This window comes from Rana temporaria, chromosome 5 (assembly GCF_905171775.1).
Source record: "Rana temporaria chromosome 5, aRanTem1.1, whole genome shotgun sequence".
Classification (NCBI taxonomy): Eukaryota; Metazoa; Chordata; class Amphibia; order Anura; family Ranidae; genus Rana; species Rana temporaria.
Genome location: NC_053493.1, coordinates 75,990,360 through 76,010,169, shown reverse-complemented (window position 1 = coordinate 76,010,169; position 19,810 = coordinate 75,990,360). Strand labels below are relative to the sequence as shown.

Genomic DNA, 19,810 nt, shown 5'->3' with positions numbered 1-19,810 from the left:
CGCATTGTAAATCCTAGCTCCGGGACCATGTTGGCCCGGGGCAGCGGCTTTCTTTGGTGGGCCCAGTTGTCTGGCTGGGGCCTGTACCGCAAAGGTGATCCTGTGCTGTCTGTCCTGTGGGAGGAAGCCACTTGATGAAGGAGACCAGAGGAGGACCTATCCTGGTAAGGACAATGCAAAAGGCTGCTACTTGGAAACTTCATCTAAGGATGCACCATACACCGAGAGGCTTGACAGTGTCGCCTGTCGGATCTAAGATGTCTAGTGAAGCAAAGTTAAAGAGATCCGGGTGCTGAATCATGTGGCAGAGGATTCCAGACCAAAGTGTCTCATCAAGAAAGGAAGGTCTGTGGCAGAGACTGTACTTTATTCCGTGCACCATCCCGGCTGCTAGGCCAGTGAGAGGGACCAATCCGGGTGAGCAATACCCACTCTGGCTAGAGTGGCAACGAGAACTGTTTTCTAGAAACAGGAGTGTTTTCTACTTGTGACTATGCACCTGAATCTACCTACCCTTGCACCCCTCATCTTTATTTTCTACTAAAGTTCTCCCAAATAAGCCCAAAGAGAAAAGAGGTACATTGTGTATGGACATTGAAATTCTTTGGACTCTCTTTTCACCCTGGATAGCGAGGATATAGAGGTAACGTGCCACCCAAAATATAACCAGCAGCTCCTGCGGGGGTAGTGCTACACATTTTTATACAGTCCCCCTATTTTCAGGGGCTCAAATGTAATTGGACAAATTAATATAATCATAAATAAAGTATACATTTTTAAGATTTTGTTGAGAATCCTTTACTGGCAATGACTGCCTGAAGTCTGGAACCCATGGACATGGACCACCAAAGACTGGGTTTCCTCCTGTCTGATGCTTTGCCAGGCTCTAACTGCAGCTGTCTTTAGTTGTTCTTTGTTTGTGGGTCTTTCTGCTTTTAGTTTTGCCTTCAGCATCTGAAATGCATGCTCAATTGGGTTGAGATCAAGTGATTCACTCTGCCATTGCAGAACAATTCATTTGTTTTCCTTCAACAGCTTCTGTGGTCCTTTTGCAGTGTGTTTTGGATCATTGTCCTTCTGTACTGTGAAGCGCCATCCAATCAACTTTGCTGCATTTGGCTGAATCTGGGCTGACAGTATATCTCTAAACACTGCAGAATTCATCCAGCTGCTTCTGTCTTCTGTCACATCATCAATAAACACCAATGACCCAGTGGCACTGGAAGCCATGCATGCCCATACCATCACACTGCCTCCACCATGTTTTACAGATGACATATACTTTGGATCATGAGCTGTTCCGAGCCTTCTCTACACTTTTTTCTTCCTGTCATTCTGGTACAGATTAATCCTAGTTTCATCCATCCAAAGAATGCTTTTCCAGAACTGGTCTGTCTCTTTTTAGACGCTTTTTGGCAAAGTCTAATCTTTTTTCTTTAGGTTTATGAATTGTTTGCACCTTGTGGTGAACCCTCTGTATTTGCTCTCGTGAAGTCTTCTCTTGATTGTAGACTTTGACAATGATACGTCCATCTCCTGGAGAGTGTCCTTCACTTTACTCTGGATGTTGTGAATGTTTTTTTTTTTTTACCATGGAGAGGATCCTGCGATCATCCACCACTGTTGTCTCATGTGGATGTCCAGGCCTTTTTATTTTGCTGAGCTCACCAGTGCATTCTTCTTTCCTCAGAATGTACCAAACTCTTGATTTGGCCACAGAGGCTATCTCTCTTATGGATTTGTTTCATTCTTGAAGCCTTACAATGCCCTGATTCACTTGCATGGACAGCTCCTTTGAATGCATGATGTAGGTTCAGGCCTCGTACACACGGTCGGTCAAAACCAATGGAAACGGACTGAAGGACCGTTATATCGGTCCAAACCGTTGTGTGTGGGCCCCATCGGTCAGTTATCCTTCGGTCAAAAAATGTAGAACTTGCTTTAAAATTGAACCGATGGACGCCTAACCGATAGGTCAAAACCCATGGTTAGTATGCAAAAGCATCGGTTAAAAACCCGCACATGCTCAGAATCAAGTCGACGCATGCTTGGAGGCATTGAACTTCATTTTTCTCAGCACATCGTTGTGTTTTAAGTCACCGCGTTGGACTCGATCGTTTTTTTTAACTAATGTTGTGTAGGCACATCAGACCATCAGTCAGCTTCATCGGTTAACCGATGACAACGGTCCTTCGGACCGTTCTCATCGGATGGACTGATCGTGTGTATGCGGCCTCACAGCAATAGATTCCAAATAGAAATACCACACTTAGAATCAACTCTTTAGAATCAACTTTACCTGCTTAAATGATGAAGAAATAACAAAGTTGTAACCCACAACTGGCCATGAAACAGCTTTTGATTCAATTGTCCAATTACTTTTGGTCTTTGAAAAAGGGGGGTGGCTGTTCTTAAGAGATGTAATTCCTAAACCTTTCCTCTGATTTGGATGTACATACCCTCAAATTAAACCTGAGAGTTTGCACGTTCAGTCCATATTCCTTATATAACTATAGCTTGAATATGTTTTGGTAAATACCTAAAAAAAATTAAATTGTGCCTGTGTCCAAATATATATGAACCTAACTGTATATATACTGTATATTATTCATATTACATGTTTTAGTTCCTTTCAGATAATTCCTCTAGGCTCTGTTTATATCTAGGGTTATACATACACTTGCAGGTATTCAGCACAAAAGATTAATTTTGGAACCGGCTTGTAGGTGGGGGTGCCATGTTTGCAACGACGATACCTATCGCAGTCGGGGGCGAAGCTTGTATTGAAGTATTGCAACAACAGTTCTCAACAAGCTTGGTGGGAAAGCCACCTAGCTGGGTACACTCACAGTTTCCAACAACGTGAAGGAGCAGATTCCAGCCAGACTGACTGCATCTGTTGAGATGTGGCAGAATGCAGCCTGGCTGTCTTGTGCCCAATTGGCAATCGGGAAGGTGTCTAGAAGAGATGTGACCCTACGCTTACCCTCCTCATTGGGATCCTTTCCCTAGTGCTAGTACTGTCCCTGAAAGATGGGGTACCTCTCCCTACTTTACCAACTTGCCAAAAGTGCACCCACTCTGGGAGCCAGAGCTTTAAAATAGCTTTGCCCGACCCAAGATAGTGGCCAGAGTCACATGGGATGGCAGCATTCAATCGGATCACTTCCCCAGTGGACCAGGAAGCCATAGAGAAACCATGTTCCTCTTGCCTTCCTCTCCAACTACAGTGCTGCTGCAGATAATGCCACCTGTAGTGGAGAAAGTAGACTGCGCCTGCTTACAAGCTCATAACCAACAGGTAAAGGGATCCTTCCCTTCATTATTATCCACACTGATACCATTAGAAAGTGCCAGAGTGGAAAGTGTATGAGCTTTTTGAATGAGGGTTCTTCTTGGCTTTCTAATCAAATGAGCTACATGCACCATCCAGGATTTCCCATATTTCTAATACTTGGCCATCGCTGTGCATGACCAAACTGTTGCAATTATGATGCCCACAAATGAGAAGGAGAAGTTGGGGTGTGAGCCACTAATCCTTCATATATTTTTATAAAGACTTAATCTTTTTCTTTCATGCCCCCATGCCCAAAGACCATTGTACAACATGGTATTTAGCTAAAACTTATATCTAAAGCCTGCATTGTACCTTAACACATAGTCTGTCATGTGCAAAGTAAGCTGCATACTGCAGCAGACTATATTATGGGTAATATAAGGAGATTTGCGTCCACAGTGGCCCAAGTTTTTGGCACATTATGCGTACTTACAAAGATTTAGATGCAGTTTGAAGGCAAGTGTGGACATTCCTCTAAATCATGGTTTCTCAATCAGGGTTCTATGGAACCCTAGGGTTCCTTGAAAGGTTGCTAGGGGTTCCTTGAGCAATAAGCCAGTTCTGCCTCTCAGATGGGTAACCACTGACACCATTTATATCTTTAGCTATCTGTAAGGAGGGATTCTTCCCACTGACCACAAATGTAAGGATCATTCTTCTCACTGACCATCACACTATTGCACCACAAGATGTTAATTTAATCATTTTTAGAAGGGGTTCCCTGGAGCCAAAAAATGATTTCAAGGGTTCCCTCATAGTAAATTGGTTGAGAAATGCTTCTCTAAATGCTTTGATGGATCCGGGGGTAAAGATACACCAGAAAAAGTTGTATCATTTGGTTTATTTGCAAAATATTTATAGGGGTAGTTTAGTCTGCATTACTGAGTAGTTTTATTTTTTTTAACCGGAGAAAGATGAAAAGCAATTATTGAATGGAAGCTGTAAACAAGAATAATATGTTGGTAGACACCCCAGGGCAGTATAAAATGCCTACAGCTTTTCTATAAATTACAATGGAAAGCTATCAAAGGTTCTTGATTATTTGAAACAAAGTCATAAACAGTAAGTAAGATTTATTTTTCTTGCCACAGAATTGATGTCCCAGTTAATCGTTATTTTAAATATAGATGCTGTGTCCCGCTGGGATACTACCTGTATATATTGTACCATGTAAAGCAATCTAAAGTGAAGTCATTGTGCAATTCTGTTATAAAGTGTTTCCATAGCAATAATTTACTTCTCTGCTTCATTGCTTTTTTGACCGTTAACCAAAAGGAGAGGACTGACATTGAAGTAATAGCAGAGAACTCTCCGAGATCCAGATGTTAACATACTGTTATTGAAGATGTTCATAAGGAAAGCCTACTTCTGACAAAGGAGAGTTTAAGGGCTGTAAAGGATGCATACAAAGTGTGTTCCTATTAAAGCAGTATTAGACCCAAAACCAACAATGTTATATTGCAGCTTATCGATCATTAGATGTAGTGGCTGTATTCAGGCTTTTTTAGGCTTTTTTATACTTGTTTTTCCCTGGTGATCTGGACAGTAACACACCTCTTGTATTAGAGGCCCCCACTCTGGATGAATGAGCACAGATATATTTGAACAGCAGCAGTGTTTGTGTGTGTGTGGGGGGGGGGTCTTAGATGTTTTAGAAGATTTATATACAGTAACAAATGGAAGCTGAACTCTACTACTTTATAATCCGTTAGGGCAAACAGTTTTTTTCCTTTTGCAATAAAGGGTTAACATAAAGAAATAAAAGCTGATCATTTTAATCACTTCCGTTAGTGTTAAATGGTCTGTCTTATTCCTGTAACTGTAGAAAGTTTCTGTTGAAAAATAGCAGACTTACTGGCTGGATTTCCAAAAAAAAAAAAAAAAGAAAGCCTAAAAAAAGGAAACCAATAAAGCCATCACAGCTAAGAATAAGTAAGTTGCAATATGTTTGCTTTTGGGTTTAATATTGCTTTAAACTCATCATAGAATAGCAACAGAGGTTCTGCACTGGGTGAGGAATTAAAAGGTAGTAGACTCCTGCGAGATGATATATCGGGCCTTCCGAGTGAGGCCGATAGGTGAAAAACAGAGAATGGAGTAGAGTTTAAAACCCCTCTGTCCTCTCAGAGGCCCCACTAAATGCTGCAGGATGTACAGTAGCCTGGGAAACTGGCTAATTCAATATGCTGGAAGCTCACAATGATGTGTAGACTTGTGCACAATGTAAACATTTGTTTTGTTTAGTTTAGTTTATTTTCCGTCCTGTTGATTCGCAATCATTCGTAATTTTGCTAAACTGGATTTTTCGTGTTCGTATTTTTCTCAAGCATAATTTTTCTTTGAATCAAAATAATTCGTATTAATGTAAGCCTTATTTTTAGTTGATTTATAATTCGTACTTTCGGTAGAGTACATTGTTTAACGTTGATTCGTACTTTTTTTTGGGTTCGTTGGTTCGTAATTTTCCGTGTCTTTCTCACAATGGCGCTGCCTAACATGCTTCGATTGTATTTGTACTTTTCTAAATATATTGTGGATATTTGTAACGAATCGAAATCCTGTATTTTACTTTCGTTTTTGACATGCGGCTATAGCCTCCGCCCCTGTACACCATTTTGAAAGGGAGTTCAGCATGGTGAGGGAGGAGCAGAGAGCAGAGCAGAGTGTTATTGTTGGATGTGTGGTTGGGATCACAACAAGTCGGCTGTTGCATTAGGCCGCATTAACGCAACAACAAATTATGCTGAAGGCGTTCGGCATTCGCTATTTGCAATATAATTTATTCGGTTTTATTCTTAAAGGGGTGTTCCAGTCATTTTTAATGTTTATTAAAAGTCAGCAGCTACAAAAAGTGTAGCTGCTGGCTTTTAATAAACATACACTCACCTGCTCCACGTTCCAGCGACGCGCTGGCCGGGGCTCCGCTCCTCTCCCCCCCTCTCCAGCCGGCGTCTTCATTCTAAGTGTGGGCACCCAGCCGTGACAGCTTTCGGCTTCACGGCTGGGCACCCACTGCGCATGCGCGAGAGGCACTGCGCCATCCGATTGGACAGGCAAACGCCTGGGACCTGTCACGTGTCCCAGGCAATCGCCTACAGGGAGGGGCTGCCAAAAGGCGATATGACTATTCGCCTTAGCAGCCCCTCGGCAGAAGGAGGAAGTGGGACAGGAAGTCCCACTTCTCCTGAAGCCCCCACTCCCCCCCAAAAAAATGACATGCCAAATGTGGCATGTAAGGCGGCGAGGAGTGGATTAAGAGGAAGTTCCACTTTTGGGTTGAACTCCACTTTAATTGCTTTGTTCAGAAATTCGAATGCTTACGAACCTTTGAAAGTTGCTAAATTCGTCCGAATTTCGATTTGTTACGAAAAAAAATGCACAAGCCTAATGATGTGTGAATATGATTGAAAACCAGGAGTCATTTAACTTTATGCATGGCCCTCACCGGTTGACATTAAAGTCACCCAAAATTTAAGAATGAAACCTTACAAGGGACTAAAGTACAAAATTAAAAAGTCAAAAACTTCACACTAAGGAAAAGTAGAACTTTTTTTTATAGGGAGGGGGAATTACGTTTTTAATGGCACTCAATGTAAGATATTAAACCTGAACTATGGAAGTAAAACTAGGCGTGCATACTGATTGACTGAAGCTTTGTACTGTGACTGTAGAGGTGTAAAAATAACGGAATAGTAACTTTAAGGCTCTGGATAAAAGTGGTAGAAAACTCAAGACTTCAACAAAAGTAGAAGTATCTAGCAGAAGTGGTACAGCACTACCATGAAGGCGATGGGATGATGAACCTGTTTCTTACTTGTTAAATGTGGCCTTCTGATCGTACCGTGCTGTATCCACCTAGGTAAGTATGAATGAAAAACAAAAAACATACTTCTCTTTTAAGTGTACAAAGTGACTAAAGCCCTGTACACACGAACGGTTTGTCCGATGAAAACAGACCGATGGACTGTTTTCATCGGACAAACCGATCGTGTGTGGGCGCCCCCGATGTGGGTTTGTTTTCCATTGGTAAAAAAAATAGAACATGTTTTAAATTTTTCCTATGGATAAAAAAACGAATGGAAAAAATGATCGTCTGTGTGGAAGTCAATCGGTCAAAAATCCACGCATGCTCAGAATTAAGTCGACGCATGCTCGGAAGCATTGAACTTTACGTCACCGCGTTCTGACACGGTCAGATTTTTTTTGGTGTGTAGGCAAGACTGATGAAAGTCAGCTTAATCGGTTATCAGACGAACAAATGCATTGGACTAGATTCCATCAGATATCCGATCGTGTGTACAAGGCTTTAGTCCTTTAAAACTGAACCTTGCATAAGGTCTTCTTATCTGGGAGTCCCTACCCCCTGAATAAAAAAAAACTTAGTGAAAGGGGAAAAAAGCAATAAAATAAATTACTTACTCCACACACACTTGTTTGCAACTACTTTTTTTTGTTGGTGACATCACTGAGCCTCACTGCGAGATCCTGGAAAAGTTAGGAATTCAAAATTTCACAGACACTCTTTCCTAGAATACTGCAAGGAGGCTCAGAAACATCATTTTAGTGAGACAGATAAGTCAGGCATTTTTTACAATTATATTTTTTCTCTTCATAGCATCCACTTAGCATTTTTTATTTAGAGGGTTGGCGGCAAGCCATGCATTTTCATGCCTTGACATTTGGAAGGTAAACTTCACAGCCTAGAGTAGACCAATACAATCATTACTATATGGATTGTGTATAGATATTGTATGACTATTCCTATTAGTCAAACTTTCCACTTAAACAAACTTAAAAATGACTCTCTCCTTGCATACTAGAATAGTTGAAGTATTCATGTATAGAAAGAAGATTTAATTGCATTGGCTGCATTTGTTTAACTAATGATTTGAAGATGTGCTGGATGAAAGCAATTACATTGTCAGTTTGCTTGAGTTAAGTAGTCAGTAATGAGTTGACAGTCTGTGATTGAGCAATTATGTAAATTATAAAAAAACAAAATGTTTTTTTTGTTTATTCGTGTAATTCTTCCAGGTTATCTATTAAGGAACTGTCACTGGTTTATTGTTAATGGGTACATAACATTTTACCAAAAGCAGGTAGCACAAACATAAATTTAAACATCACCTTAATCAACCCCACTGGGAATAATGCTGGAATGTGACTCCCTTACTTATCATAACACAAAGTATCCTAATATCATCCCTTTTAGCACAACATGTACATGCTTCATAACAAAGAGTTTTCCAAAATTGCTGAAAAATGCATCCCTGAATTTATCAAAGCTTTACAGCACCTGGTCCAAATTTTATTCCACATTTAAGAACCTGGTCAGTAGTTGCACACATACATACAAGAGTAATGTCAGCGCTAATCTGGAGCTATTATATATAAAATTATTTTTGGGGGCAGCTGTAGTATGTATTCAATATAATATTTATTGTTAGCTCAAGGAAAGATACTGTGAACTGTGTGAATAAAAAAAATGGAGCTCCAAAAACAGGTGAAATACATCAAAATGCAAACACACCATCCAAGGGAATCCAGCTGTGTACTGTGCACTACACTTTTTTTTTTCAAGGTAGTGGCGCTAATGTTTTTTTTTGTAAATGTACCATGTTACGGAGATGCATATGTACAGGTGACAGTAAGGCAGCGTACACACGGTTGAACATGTCTGCTGAAACTGGTCCGCGGACCAGTTTCCGTGGACATGTCCAACCGTGTGTACGGCCTAGCGGACAGGTTTCCAGCGGACAAAAGTTTCTTAGCAAGCTAAGAAACTTGTCCGCTGGAAACATGTCCATCGAACATGTCCGGTGGTTATGACGTGTAACCAGCGTCCCAAAATCCTGCGCATGCGTCGAATTGATTCGACGCATGCGTGGAAGCATTGCACTTCCGTGTTTGAGAACGTCTGTGTCTTCTACGTCACCGTGTTCTCTGTCCGCGGGGATTTTGGTCTGATGGTGTGTACACACATCAGACCAAAAGCTCCCAGGAGACATGTCCGATGAAAATGGTCCGCGGACCGTTTTCATCGGACATGTCTCCTCGTGTGTACGGGGCCTAAGGGGTTGATTTACTAAAGGCAAATAGACTGTGCTCTTTGTACAATGCAGTTGCACGCTACAAGTGCAGTTGCTCCTGAGCTTAGTAAATAAGGTAAAGCTTCACTTCTCAAAGAATAACCAATTACATACAATATATATATATATATATTTTTTTTTAAAAACAGCATTTTTGCATGCACATGATTGGATGATGGAAGCCAACAGAGCTTCTGCTTATTTACTAAACTCTTGAGCAACTGTAAAGTGCGCAGTCTATTTGCTTTTAGTAAATAAACCCCTATATGTCCATTTCACTATGCTCTGTACATGTAAGTATTAGGAATACTTTTGTAAGATTATAGGTATCTGCCAAAGATGGCTAACTTTAAAGTAGCTTACTAGTTTGAACACAAATTGCAGTTTACACAAACCAAGAATCATCTAAACTCTTTGCCCTGTTCTGTTAAATAAACAGACACAACAGTGTCTGCGAAGCTGATCAAAAGGCAGTATAAACAAGATAAATACTTAGCAAGCACTAATAAAGAAATGAAATCATTTAATGACTACCACAGTTAAATGTATTTCCCAGCTGACAACAGTCCATCAAGCGCATCAGCAATCTATTACAATTAGCTGTGTCATTTTTTTTTAAACATATTTCTAATCAGCTATTTTAAGTCTATGGAGCATAACAACCAACTCTTGTAATTAAACACTTAGCTATGTTTGTACTCATGATCAAGGGAGAATACTTTTTCCTTTAATTATAGGGGTAGGTGAAGCAAATAATGCATACATTGTCAGACTTTTATAAGAAGTTATCTTGGTTGTATCAATTATTTATAACAGTTTATTACATTCTAAAGAAGGGCTTTCTCCCATGGGTGAGGATAATTGATTATTGCACGCAGGCACTTTTTTGCAGATTAATTAAAATGCACAATGGGCTTTTATACTGAAACCCTCTTTAATGTCTCTTTATGATTGGCTATGGCTGGTGTTAATCTGAGAAGCAGAATTATATTGTGCATAGCTGTTGGTAAATCTAAAAAAGCTGTACAATCAGCCTGTAAAATGTGTGGCCATGTTTAACCATATACATATACAGTATGGCCCGGGTTCAGAAAGAATTTACATTGGCGTATCTATTGATATGCCGCGTAAATTCTAGGATCCGCCGGCGTATCTTTTTTCTGTATTCAGAAAGCAAGATACGCCGAAATTTGGCTAAGATACGACTGACGTAAGTCTCTTACGCCGTCGTATCTTAGTTGCATATTTACGCTGGCCGCTAGGTGGCGCTTCCGTAGATTTACGTGTAGAATATGTAAATTAGGTAGATACGCCGATTCAGAAACATACGTGTGCCCGGCGCATTTTTTTACGTCGTTTTCGTAAGGCTTTTTCCGGCGTAAAGTTACCCCTGCTTAATGAGGCGTAGCCAATGTTAGGTATGGACATGGGGCCAGCGTAGAACTTTGCGTCGTTTACGTAGTTTGTGTAAGTCGTCCGTGAATGGGGCTGGGCGTAAGTTACGTTCACGTCGAAACCAATGAGGCTTTGCGACGTAATTTGGAGCATGCGCACTGGGATACGTCCACGGACGGCGCATGCGCCGTTAGTAACAATTTTTTTTTACGTGGGGTCACCATTCATTAACATACAACACGCCCACTGCCTGGATAATTTGTATTACGTGGGCTTAAGCCGGACACATACGCTACGCCGCCGTAACTTAGGGCGCAGGTTCTTTCTGAATACAGAACCTGCCCCACTAAGTAATGGCGGCGTAGCGTATCTGAGATATGCTACGCCCGCACAAAGTTACGCCGGGCTTTCTGAATCCGGGCCTATATATACATGTGTGTGTGTATATATATATATATATATATATATATATATATATATATATATACACAGAGAGAGAGAGAGATGCAGGCGCATCTCATAAAATGTGATTTTCATCAAAAATTTATTTCAGTAATTTAATTCAAAAATGAAACTCATATGATTTACATAGATGAGTAATATACACACAGAGTAATATATTTCAAGCAGTTCTTTCTTTTAATTTTGATGATTATGGTTTACAGCTAGTGTAAACCCAAAATTCTGTATCTCAGTAATTTTGAATATTACATAAGACCAGTAAAAAAAAAATTGTAATACAGAAATATTGGCCTACTGACAAGTATGTCCACGTACAGTATATTATACACTCAGTACTTGGCCAAGGCTCATTTTACATTAATTAATGCATCAATGCCGTGTGGCATGAAGGCTATCAGGTCCCGTTTTCTTTGATAGTGGTTTTCAGCTCATCTGTATTGTTGGGTCTGGTGTCTTGCATCTTCTTTTTGACAATACCTCACAGATTCTCTATGGGGTTTAGGTTAGGTGAGTTTGCTGGTCAATCAAGCACAGTGATGCCATGATCATTAAATCAGGTATTGGTACTTTTGGCAGTGTAGCAGGTGCCAAGTCCTGCTGAAAAATTAAATCGGCACCTAGAGGGCTGCGCTGACTTTGGATTTGATAAAACCCAGTGGACCAACACCAGCAGATAACATGGATCCCCAAATCATCCCTGATTGTGGAAACTTCACACTGGACCTCATGGAACTTGGATTATGTGCCTCTCCACTTTTCCTCCAGACTCTGGGACCTTGATTTCCAAAAGAAATGCAAAATTTCCCACAGTCCATGATGAAACTTCGGCTTCCATAACACCTCAGCAGTGCCTCAGGCTGATCACCTCTAATGCAAAAGGAGCCCCTACCAAGGATTGAGTGCATACTTTACTGTACATGGACATGGTTTTTAGTAGGCCAACATTTCTGTATTAAAAATCCAAGTTTTTATTGGTCTTATGTAATATTCTAATTCTCTGAGATACTGAATTTTGGGTTTTCACTAGCTGTAAGGCCTCATACACACGACCGAGGAACTCGACGGGCGAAACACATCGTTTTCCTCGTCGAGTTCCTTGTTAGGCTGTCGAGAAACTCGACAAGGCAAGTTTCTCCATTCCCGTCGAGGGAATAGCGAACTTGCTCTCTTTTTGGCTCGTCGAGTTTATCGACGAAAATGTACACACGACCGGTTTCCTCTGCAAAAAAATATCTCCCAGCAAGTTTCTTGCTGGTTTTTGCTGAGAAACTCAGTCGTGTGTACGAGGCCTCAGCCATAATCATCAAACTTAAAAGAAAGAAATATATCACTCTGTGTGTAACGCAACTATATAAAATATATTAGTTTCACTTTTTAAATTGAATTACTGAAATAAATTAACTTTTTGATGATATTCTAATTTTATGAGATGCACCTGTATATATGTTTATTGCCTTGACGTTTTAGCCTACTGGTCATACACTAAGGCCCCGTACACACGACCAGTTTCCTCGGCAGAATTCAGCTTCCGACCGAGTTTCTGGCTGAATTCTGCCGAGAAACCCGGCCGTGTGTACACTTTCGGCCGAGGAAGCCGACGAGGAGCTCGGCGAGGAAATAGAGAACATGTTCTCTATTTCCTCGTTGTTCTATGGGAGCTCTCGTCCCGCCGAGCTCCTCGGCGGCTTCAGGGCTGAACTGGCCGAGGAACTCGATGTGTTTGGCACGTCGAGTTCCTCGGCCGTGTGTACGAGGCTTCACACACTCACAATCTCTTTGAGAGTATAACTTCACTTATAGCAAATAAAAAATATATAATATAAGATATACAGTTGCTACACAAGTAACTGAATTAAATTAAATGTAAATGAATGTTATTAAACATTACCTTTCCTTTTCAATCTGCAGTGCTGTAATTTTCTGTAAAAGTCAATGCAATATGGCAACCTGGAGGTATAGTGTACAAGGTTGATGTACAGAACTTCCCCAAAAATGTAATTTACTGCTACACTGTAGTATGATTGGCTCACTGACTTTTCCAGAAGTTTGCACTAAGATACAAGTCAGATTTTAGGCATCCTCTGCAACAAAAATTTTACTTTTGGTCAGATATTCCCAAAGGGTTAATCGCATCTATCTAGATTCTGACACTGCAACTTTACTTATTAGAACACTGCAAGTGCATCAGCTGATAAGTAATTATAGAGTCACTCCCATTCAGGTTCACTTGGTACATTGCCATAACCCGACACACAACTTATTTTTCAGAGCAGAAACAGGTAGGAATCTGCAGCAAAGTTTGTTAAAAATCCTCTCAATGTACAATGATCATACAGAAGGAATTGCTTTTTTTTTTTTTGGAGTTAAGCTGGCAGTGCATAGTGGTAAAAGGGTAAAGGGAGGTGGTGACAAGGGAGCAGGTGGTCACCTACTTGCCGTAAAGGATTGGTAGGTTTCACATAACATCCTCAAGCCAGCACCCTCTTGGCAAGAGTAGCATATCTGACTCTGGTACCTATCAGCAATGATCACCACTGCTTTTGGAGGTTACCCTTTTTTGAAATTTCACTTAAAGCGACATTAGAGCTTTTTCTTACTTTTACCAAATATACCTGCAATGGTTTTGCACAGAGCAGCCCTTTTTTTATTTTATTTATTATTTTTTATGTTTATTTTCTATATTTTTTGTTTTTATTAAAGGGCACAGAGGTCCCAAGGGGCCCGGGGGTCCCCAGACCCCGGATGGCAACCCCCCTGTTTTTATAAAAAAAAAATATATATATATTTTTTATATATTTCTTTTATTTTTTTTGTTTTTATTAAAGGGCCCAGAGGCCCTCAGGGCCCGGATGGCAACCCCCCTTTTTATTGCGTTTTTTTTCACCTTCAGAAGAATACATATTGGCCTAAACTGAGAAGGAAATTTGTTTTTTAAATATATTTTTTGGGGATATTTATTATAGCAAAAAGTAAAAAATATTGTTTTTTTTTCAAAATTGGCGCTCTTTTTGTGTTTATAGCGTAAAAAATAAAAACAGCTGAGGTGATCAAATACCATCAAAACAAAGCTCTATTTGTGGGGAAAAAAAGGACGTTTGTTTTGGTGCAACGTCGCACGACCACGCAATTGTCAGTTAAAGCAACGCAGTGCCGAATCGCAAAAAATGGGCAGGTCATTGGGCTGCCAAATCCTCCGGGGCTGAAATGGTTAATAACTTTCAACAGTATTTTACTATTGGGTGTTTTTGTATACTGAATACACATTACCAAGGAGTTACGATATGGGCTTTTCCTTTCTGCACAACTATTGTAAGCTAAATATATGGGATCTCTATCTTGCTGTGTTTGATGTGGATTTATAAATACAATAGAGAGTGCTACTTGACCTTTATATCCCTAGTGGTCAATATCATACAGTGACCTGCTGTCTAAAGCCTCGTACACGCGATCAATCCATCCGATTAGAACGGTCTGAAGGACCGTTGTCATAGGTTAACTTATGAAGCTGACTGATGGTCCGTCGTGCCTACACACCATCAGTTAAAAAAACGATCGTGTCAGAACGTTGTGACGTAAAACACAACGACGTGCTGAAAAAAACGAAGTTCAATGCTTCCAAGCATGCGTCGACTTGATTCTGAGCATGCGTGGATTTTTAACCGATGGACGTGCCTACTAACGATCGTTTTTTTCCCATCGGTTAGGATTCCATAGGGTAATTTTAAAGCAAGTTGGCTTATTTTTTAACCTAAGGTTAAATAACCTATGGGGCCTACACACGATCGGTTTGGACCAATGAAAACGGTCCATCAGACCGTTGTCCTCTGGTTAACCTATCGTGTGTACGAGGCCTTAGAGGTGATATCACAAATTGTGTTGATTTTATTTGTACTTAGGTTTGATTATTGGTAGACTTTTAAAACACTGTATATATTGTTTTTTGTTTTGTTTTTGTTTTTTTTTGTACAGCAATGCACTTTATATGTTTTGTTTCTTCTTTTGTATATGATACGAATATTTATACATTGAATTATAACCTTTTATGTCATTTTTTCACTTAATGAGCAATCCGTTTTCATATTCTTTTTTGCAGTGTGTTTATTTCACTTTATTGATATGTTGACATTAGCAAGTAGCAAGTACAATAAATAACTGTTTTGTAACAGTACAAACTATGTTCATATTTCATCACTAATCTTTTTTCTTTTCTTTTTTCCAGGCAAAGAATTGTTATTTAGAACACAACAGGGTCATGTGGTGAAGCTGAATGTAGAGCGGAATGAGTCAACGTTATTGATAGAGAAGAAGATGTTTGTAAGTATATTTTCTAATATAAGATCAATGCCAATACTTTTTATGCTGACAAACAATATTGGTTGATCACATCAAACACTGGCAGTACATAAACAAATCAAGATATTTAGCTGATAGCAACCAATCAGGAATACTGTTTATTTTCTCTAACTGTTTCTAAATAATGACGTTTGATTGACGATCAAAAACCTTCATCATTGCTCTTTGCTTCTTTCAAATAAGGCACAGACTTATAAGGAAACCTCTCAGTAAAGAATGAAAAGCATAACATGAAAGTACCATCATCCTATCATAGTTTGAATAGAGGTAAGATTTATCTGGGACCCCAGAGACCCAGAAAAACCAAGGGAAATGGGCAAGGGCTATTGGACTATGTCGGTACTTAGGTAAATCAGTTATCAATAGAGTATGATAGAGGTAAAAAAGTTCAATTTATTAAAACATAAACATAGCATAAATAACTTGAGAAATACACAGTGTTTTAAAATTACAGAGATAGTAGTGTAGAACAATTGATTATACGACCAGCCAACACCTAATGAAGATGGTATAATGGGCCCTAGTTTGCGGGCAACGATCAGGCGGAGGGGGTCATATAGATCAGGCTCTCAACTAGTTTCGCTACTCAAAGGTAGCTTCGTCAGGAGATTTGGGTCTGTGAATAAAGATTCACTCCTCGGAGGAGCCTAGGCCCCACTTAGAGACAAAGTCTCACATAGGTTGTGGATGGTGTAAACGCCCCCAGCAAGGTGAGGATCTGTATTGACTGTATATAATGTCAAAAAACTTAAGTGCCCTGGGACCTAATTAGTAGTGGGCGAGGACCAACCAAAGGAGCCGCCAAAAAAAACAATTCTGGGAGAGCCCAGTTAAGGGATGCCAGCAATGGAGGTAGAAAGTTAGGACCACTTGAATGGGTAGATCAAGCAGCGTGTCCCAGGGCCGGGTGTGTATCACGATTTACCTAAGTACCGACATAGTCCAATAGCCCTTGCCCATTTCCCTTGGTTTTTCTGGGTCTCTGGGGTCCCAGATAAGGCACAGACTTGTTTAACTATTTGCCGATATGGGCTAACTGCATTATTTATGGGATTTTATGTAAGTTTCCACTATATTTATATGAGATGCTGCCCTGCGTTAATTCTTGGACCCACGTATACCCCCCGCCTGACACCATAGTCAGCTTGAATGGTCAAGGCTCAATTTGATGAGCAGGTACCAATGGGAGTGGTTCCTGCTTAAATGTTCATTGTAACAGCTGGTTACAGCAATCATTCAATGTATTATTGCAGAATTGTTACAAAGTTATAGCGCTGCAGTCATAAAAAGCAAATCATCAGCTTGCTGTACCAAATCTGCATAAACATGGTGAAGTAAAACAATATATATTATAATATAATAATTTTAAGATTCTTTAACTCTTAACTAGGTCCACATTAACCCATTATTAAAGCCTAATGCCACTTTTTTTGTACCTTTTTTTTCCCCAGGAGTTTTCAGCATGTTACATAATGTGCCAGGTCATCTTTTTTTTAATTTCTTCTCTGTGGCTGGGTGCTCCTCAGTGATGCTGAATATTTCTGATCTCAGAGCTGTCCTCTCCATCAATATACTGTGTGTGCATAGCTAAAACCTCCAATGACCAACCGATCAATGACACCCAGCACTCAATAAAGTTTGATGAATATAATTGAAACCATAGGAGGACCATCACTGGGTCACAGAGTGGCTGAGTCTGAGCAGGACAAAAGGTGGAGTAGAGATCAAGTTTACAGCAAGAGTTGCATTTTTTATTTAGATTTACCATATATACTCGAGTATAAGCCGAGTTTTTCAGCACATTTTTTTGTGCTGAAAATGCCCCCCTCGGCTTATACTCGAGTCCCATTTTGTGCCTGATCTCCCAGACTTTGGGGACCCGGTACTGGACGGCTATAGGCACACATGAATCCCCCCTCTTTCTCTACAAGTGTACAAAGTTTGTTGTCCAAGGGGCCTACGGCCGGGGAGCATCGGTTTTTCAAAGCCGTGCACCCATTCCATAGACTCCCATGTTAATTAGTAATTTCTCTGGTCATGTTTGCGGACCCGGTACTGGCCAGTCATAGGTTCCCTGGACCCGGAACTTGGCACACATGTAGCCCCACTCTTCCTCTACAAGTGTGCAAAGTTTGTTGTGTGGGGGACCTACAGCTGGGGAGCACCAATTTTTCAAAGCCGGGCACCCCTTCAATAGACTTCCATGTTAAACGTCAGTCTAGTCATGGACACAGTGAGGCATGGACACATTGAGGCATAGTGAGGCATGAACACAGTGAGGCATGGACACAGTGAGGCATGGACACAGTGAGGCATGGACACAATGAGGCATGCACATGGACACAGTGAGGCAAAGTGAGGCACAGTGAGGCATGCAGATGCACACCCTAGGCTTATACTTGAGTCAATAAGTTTTCCCAGTTTTTTATGGTAAAATGAGGTGCCTCGGCTTATATTCGGGTTGGCTTATACTTGAGTATATATGGTACTTTTATTTAAGTAGATCTGGGCTTTTGCCTCTTCCTCCTCCTTATTTCTTCTATTTAGCATTTTTTTTTATTATTTTGCGATTAGCATGCACGTTTATATTTGGTTCTGTTTTTTTTTTTTTTGCGGGAGGGTTGGATTAAAATGGCTGTAAAGCTTTATTTTTTTTAAAATAACAAACAGGTCATACTTACCTCAATTGTGCAGCTCGTTTTGCACAGAGTGGCCCCAATCCTCTTCTTCTGGGGTCCCTCGTGGCTGTCTCAGCTCCTCCCCACTTCTGGTAACCCCCCTGGGAAGCGCTCTCCCAAGGGGGTTACGTTGCAGGCACGCTCCCGCGTCCTGTATCAGGTGTCCATTGGCGTCAACTACAGGACTTGGCCCAGCCCCCCGGTCGTCGCGTCATTGGAGTTGATTGACAACAGCACGAGCCAATGGCTGCGCTGCTATCAATCTACCCAATGAAGAGCCGAGAAGACCAGGCCAAGATCAAGTGCATTCTCGATGTGGGACTTTCGAGGGCTCAGGTAAAAAAAACAGGGGGCTGGGGGGCTGGAAAACATTAGATGTTTTTAACCCTTAATGCATAGGATGCATTAAGGGGAAAAAACATGACCCTTTACAACCCCTTAAAGTAAAATCGTACTTCCTTAATATATGTATGTTCATCAATTTTTTATTAGATACATAATCTTTTAGTTAAAGTGCACATTTTCAACTTTGTATCTACAGTAAAATAGATTTAAAGCCAACTCTGGTTGAAACCAGAAAAAACATACACTAAATTACCATAAGTATCGGGACGCCTGCCTTTATATGCACATGAACTTCAATGGCATCCCAGTCTTGGTCTATAGGGTTCAATATTGAGCTGGCCCACCCTTCTGGGAAGGCTGTCCACAAGGTTTAGGAGTGTGTCTATAGGAATGTTTGACCATTCTGAATATTTGACCATGTGTGAGGTTAGGCACAACTTTTGGACGAGAAGACCTGGCTCACAATCTCCACTCTAATTCATCCCAAAGGTGTTCTATCAGGTTGAGGTCAGGACTCTGTGCAGGCCAGTCAAGTTTCTCCATCCCAAACTTGCTCACCCATGTCTTTATGGATCTTGCTTTGTGCACTGGTGAGCAGTCATGTTGTAACAGGAAGGGGCCATCCCCAAACTGTTCCCACAGTTAGGAGCATAAAATTGTCCAAAACGTCTTGGTTTGCTGATGGCCTAAGAGTTTCCTTTACTGGAACAAAGGGGCCAAGCCCAACCCCTGAAAAAAAAAACACACCATAATACCCCCTTCACCAAATGATTTGGAGGGGCGGCACAATACTTTTGGCAATACAGTGTGGATGGGTGAGTTTGCCGTGGAGGAACTTGACTGATATTTTAGACAATTTCATGCACCCAACTTTGTGGGAGCAGCCTGGGAATAGCACTGTCCTGTTCCAACATGACTGCGCACCAGTGCGCAAAATAAGGTCCATAAAGACATGAATGTATGAGTTTGAGGTGAAGAATCATGATTGACCTCAACCCGATAGAACACCTTTGGGATGAATTAGAGCGGAGACCACGAGCCAGGCCTTCTAGTCCAACATCAGTGCCCAACCTCACAAATGCGCTTCTGGAAGAATGATCAAACATTCCCATAGACACACTCCTAAACCTTGTGGACAGCCTTCCCAGAAG

General features: G+C 40.7%; 1 protein-coding gene across 4 annotated transcripts in view; it reads left to right on the top strand.

Moving 5' to 3' along the window:
- Positions 1 to 19,810, top strand: part of DPP6 (dipeptidyl peptidase like 6) — a 1,751,424-nt gene that overhangs the window by 1,342,238 nt on the left and 389,376 nt on the right. For all 4 annotated transcript variants that reach the window (XM_040352727.1, XM_040352725.1, XM_040352728.1 and 1 more), the window contains exon 4: positions 15,503 to 15,597. In XM_040352727.1, coding sequence (XP_040208661.1) covers positions 15,503 to 15,597 — 95 coding nt within the window. The remainder of the gene's footprint in view (positions 1 to 15,502; positions 15,598 to 19,810) is intronic.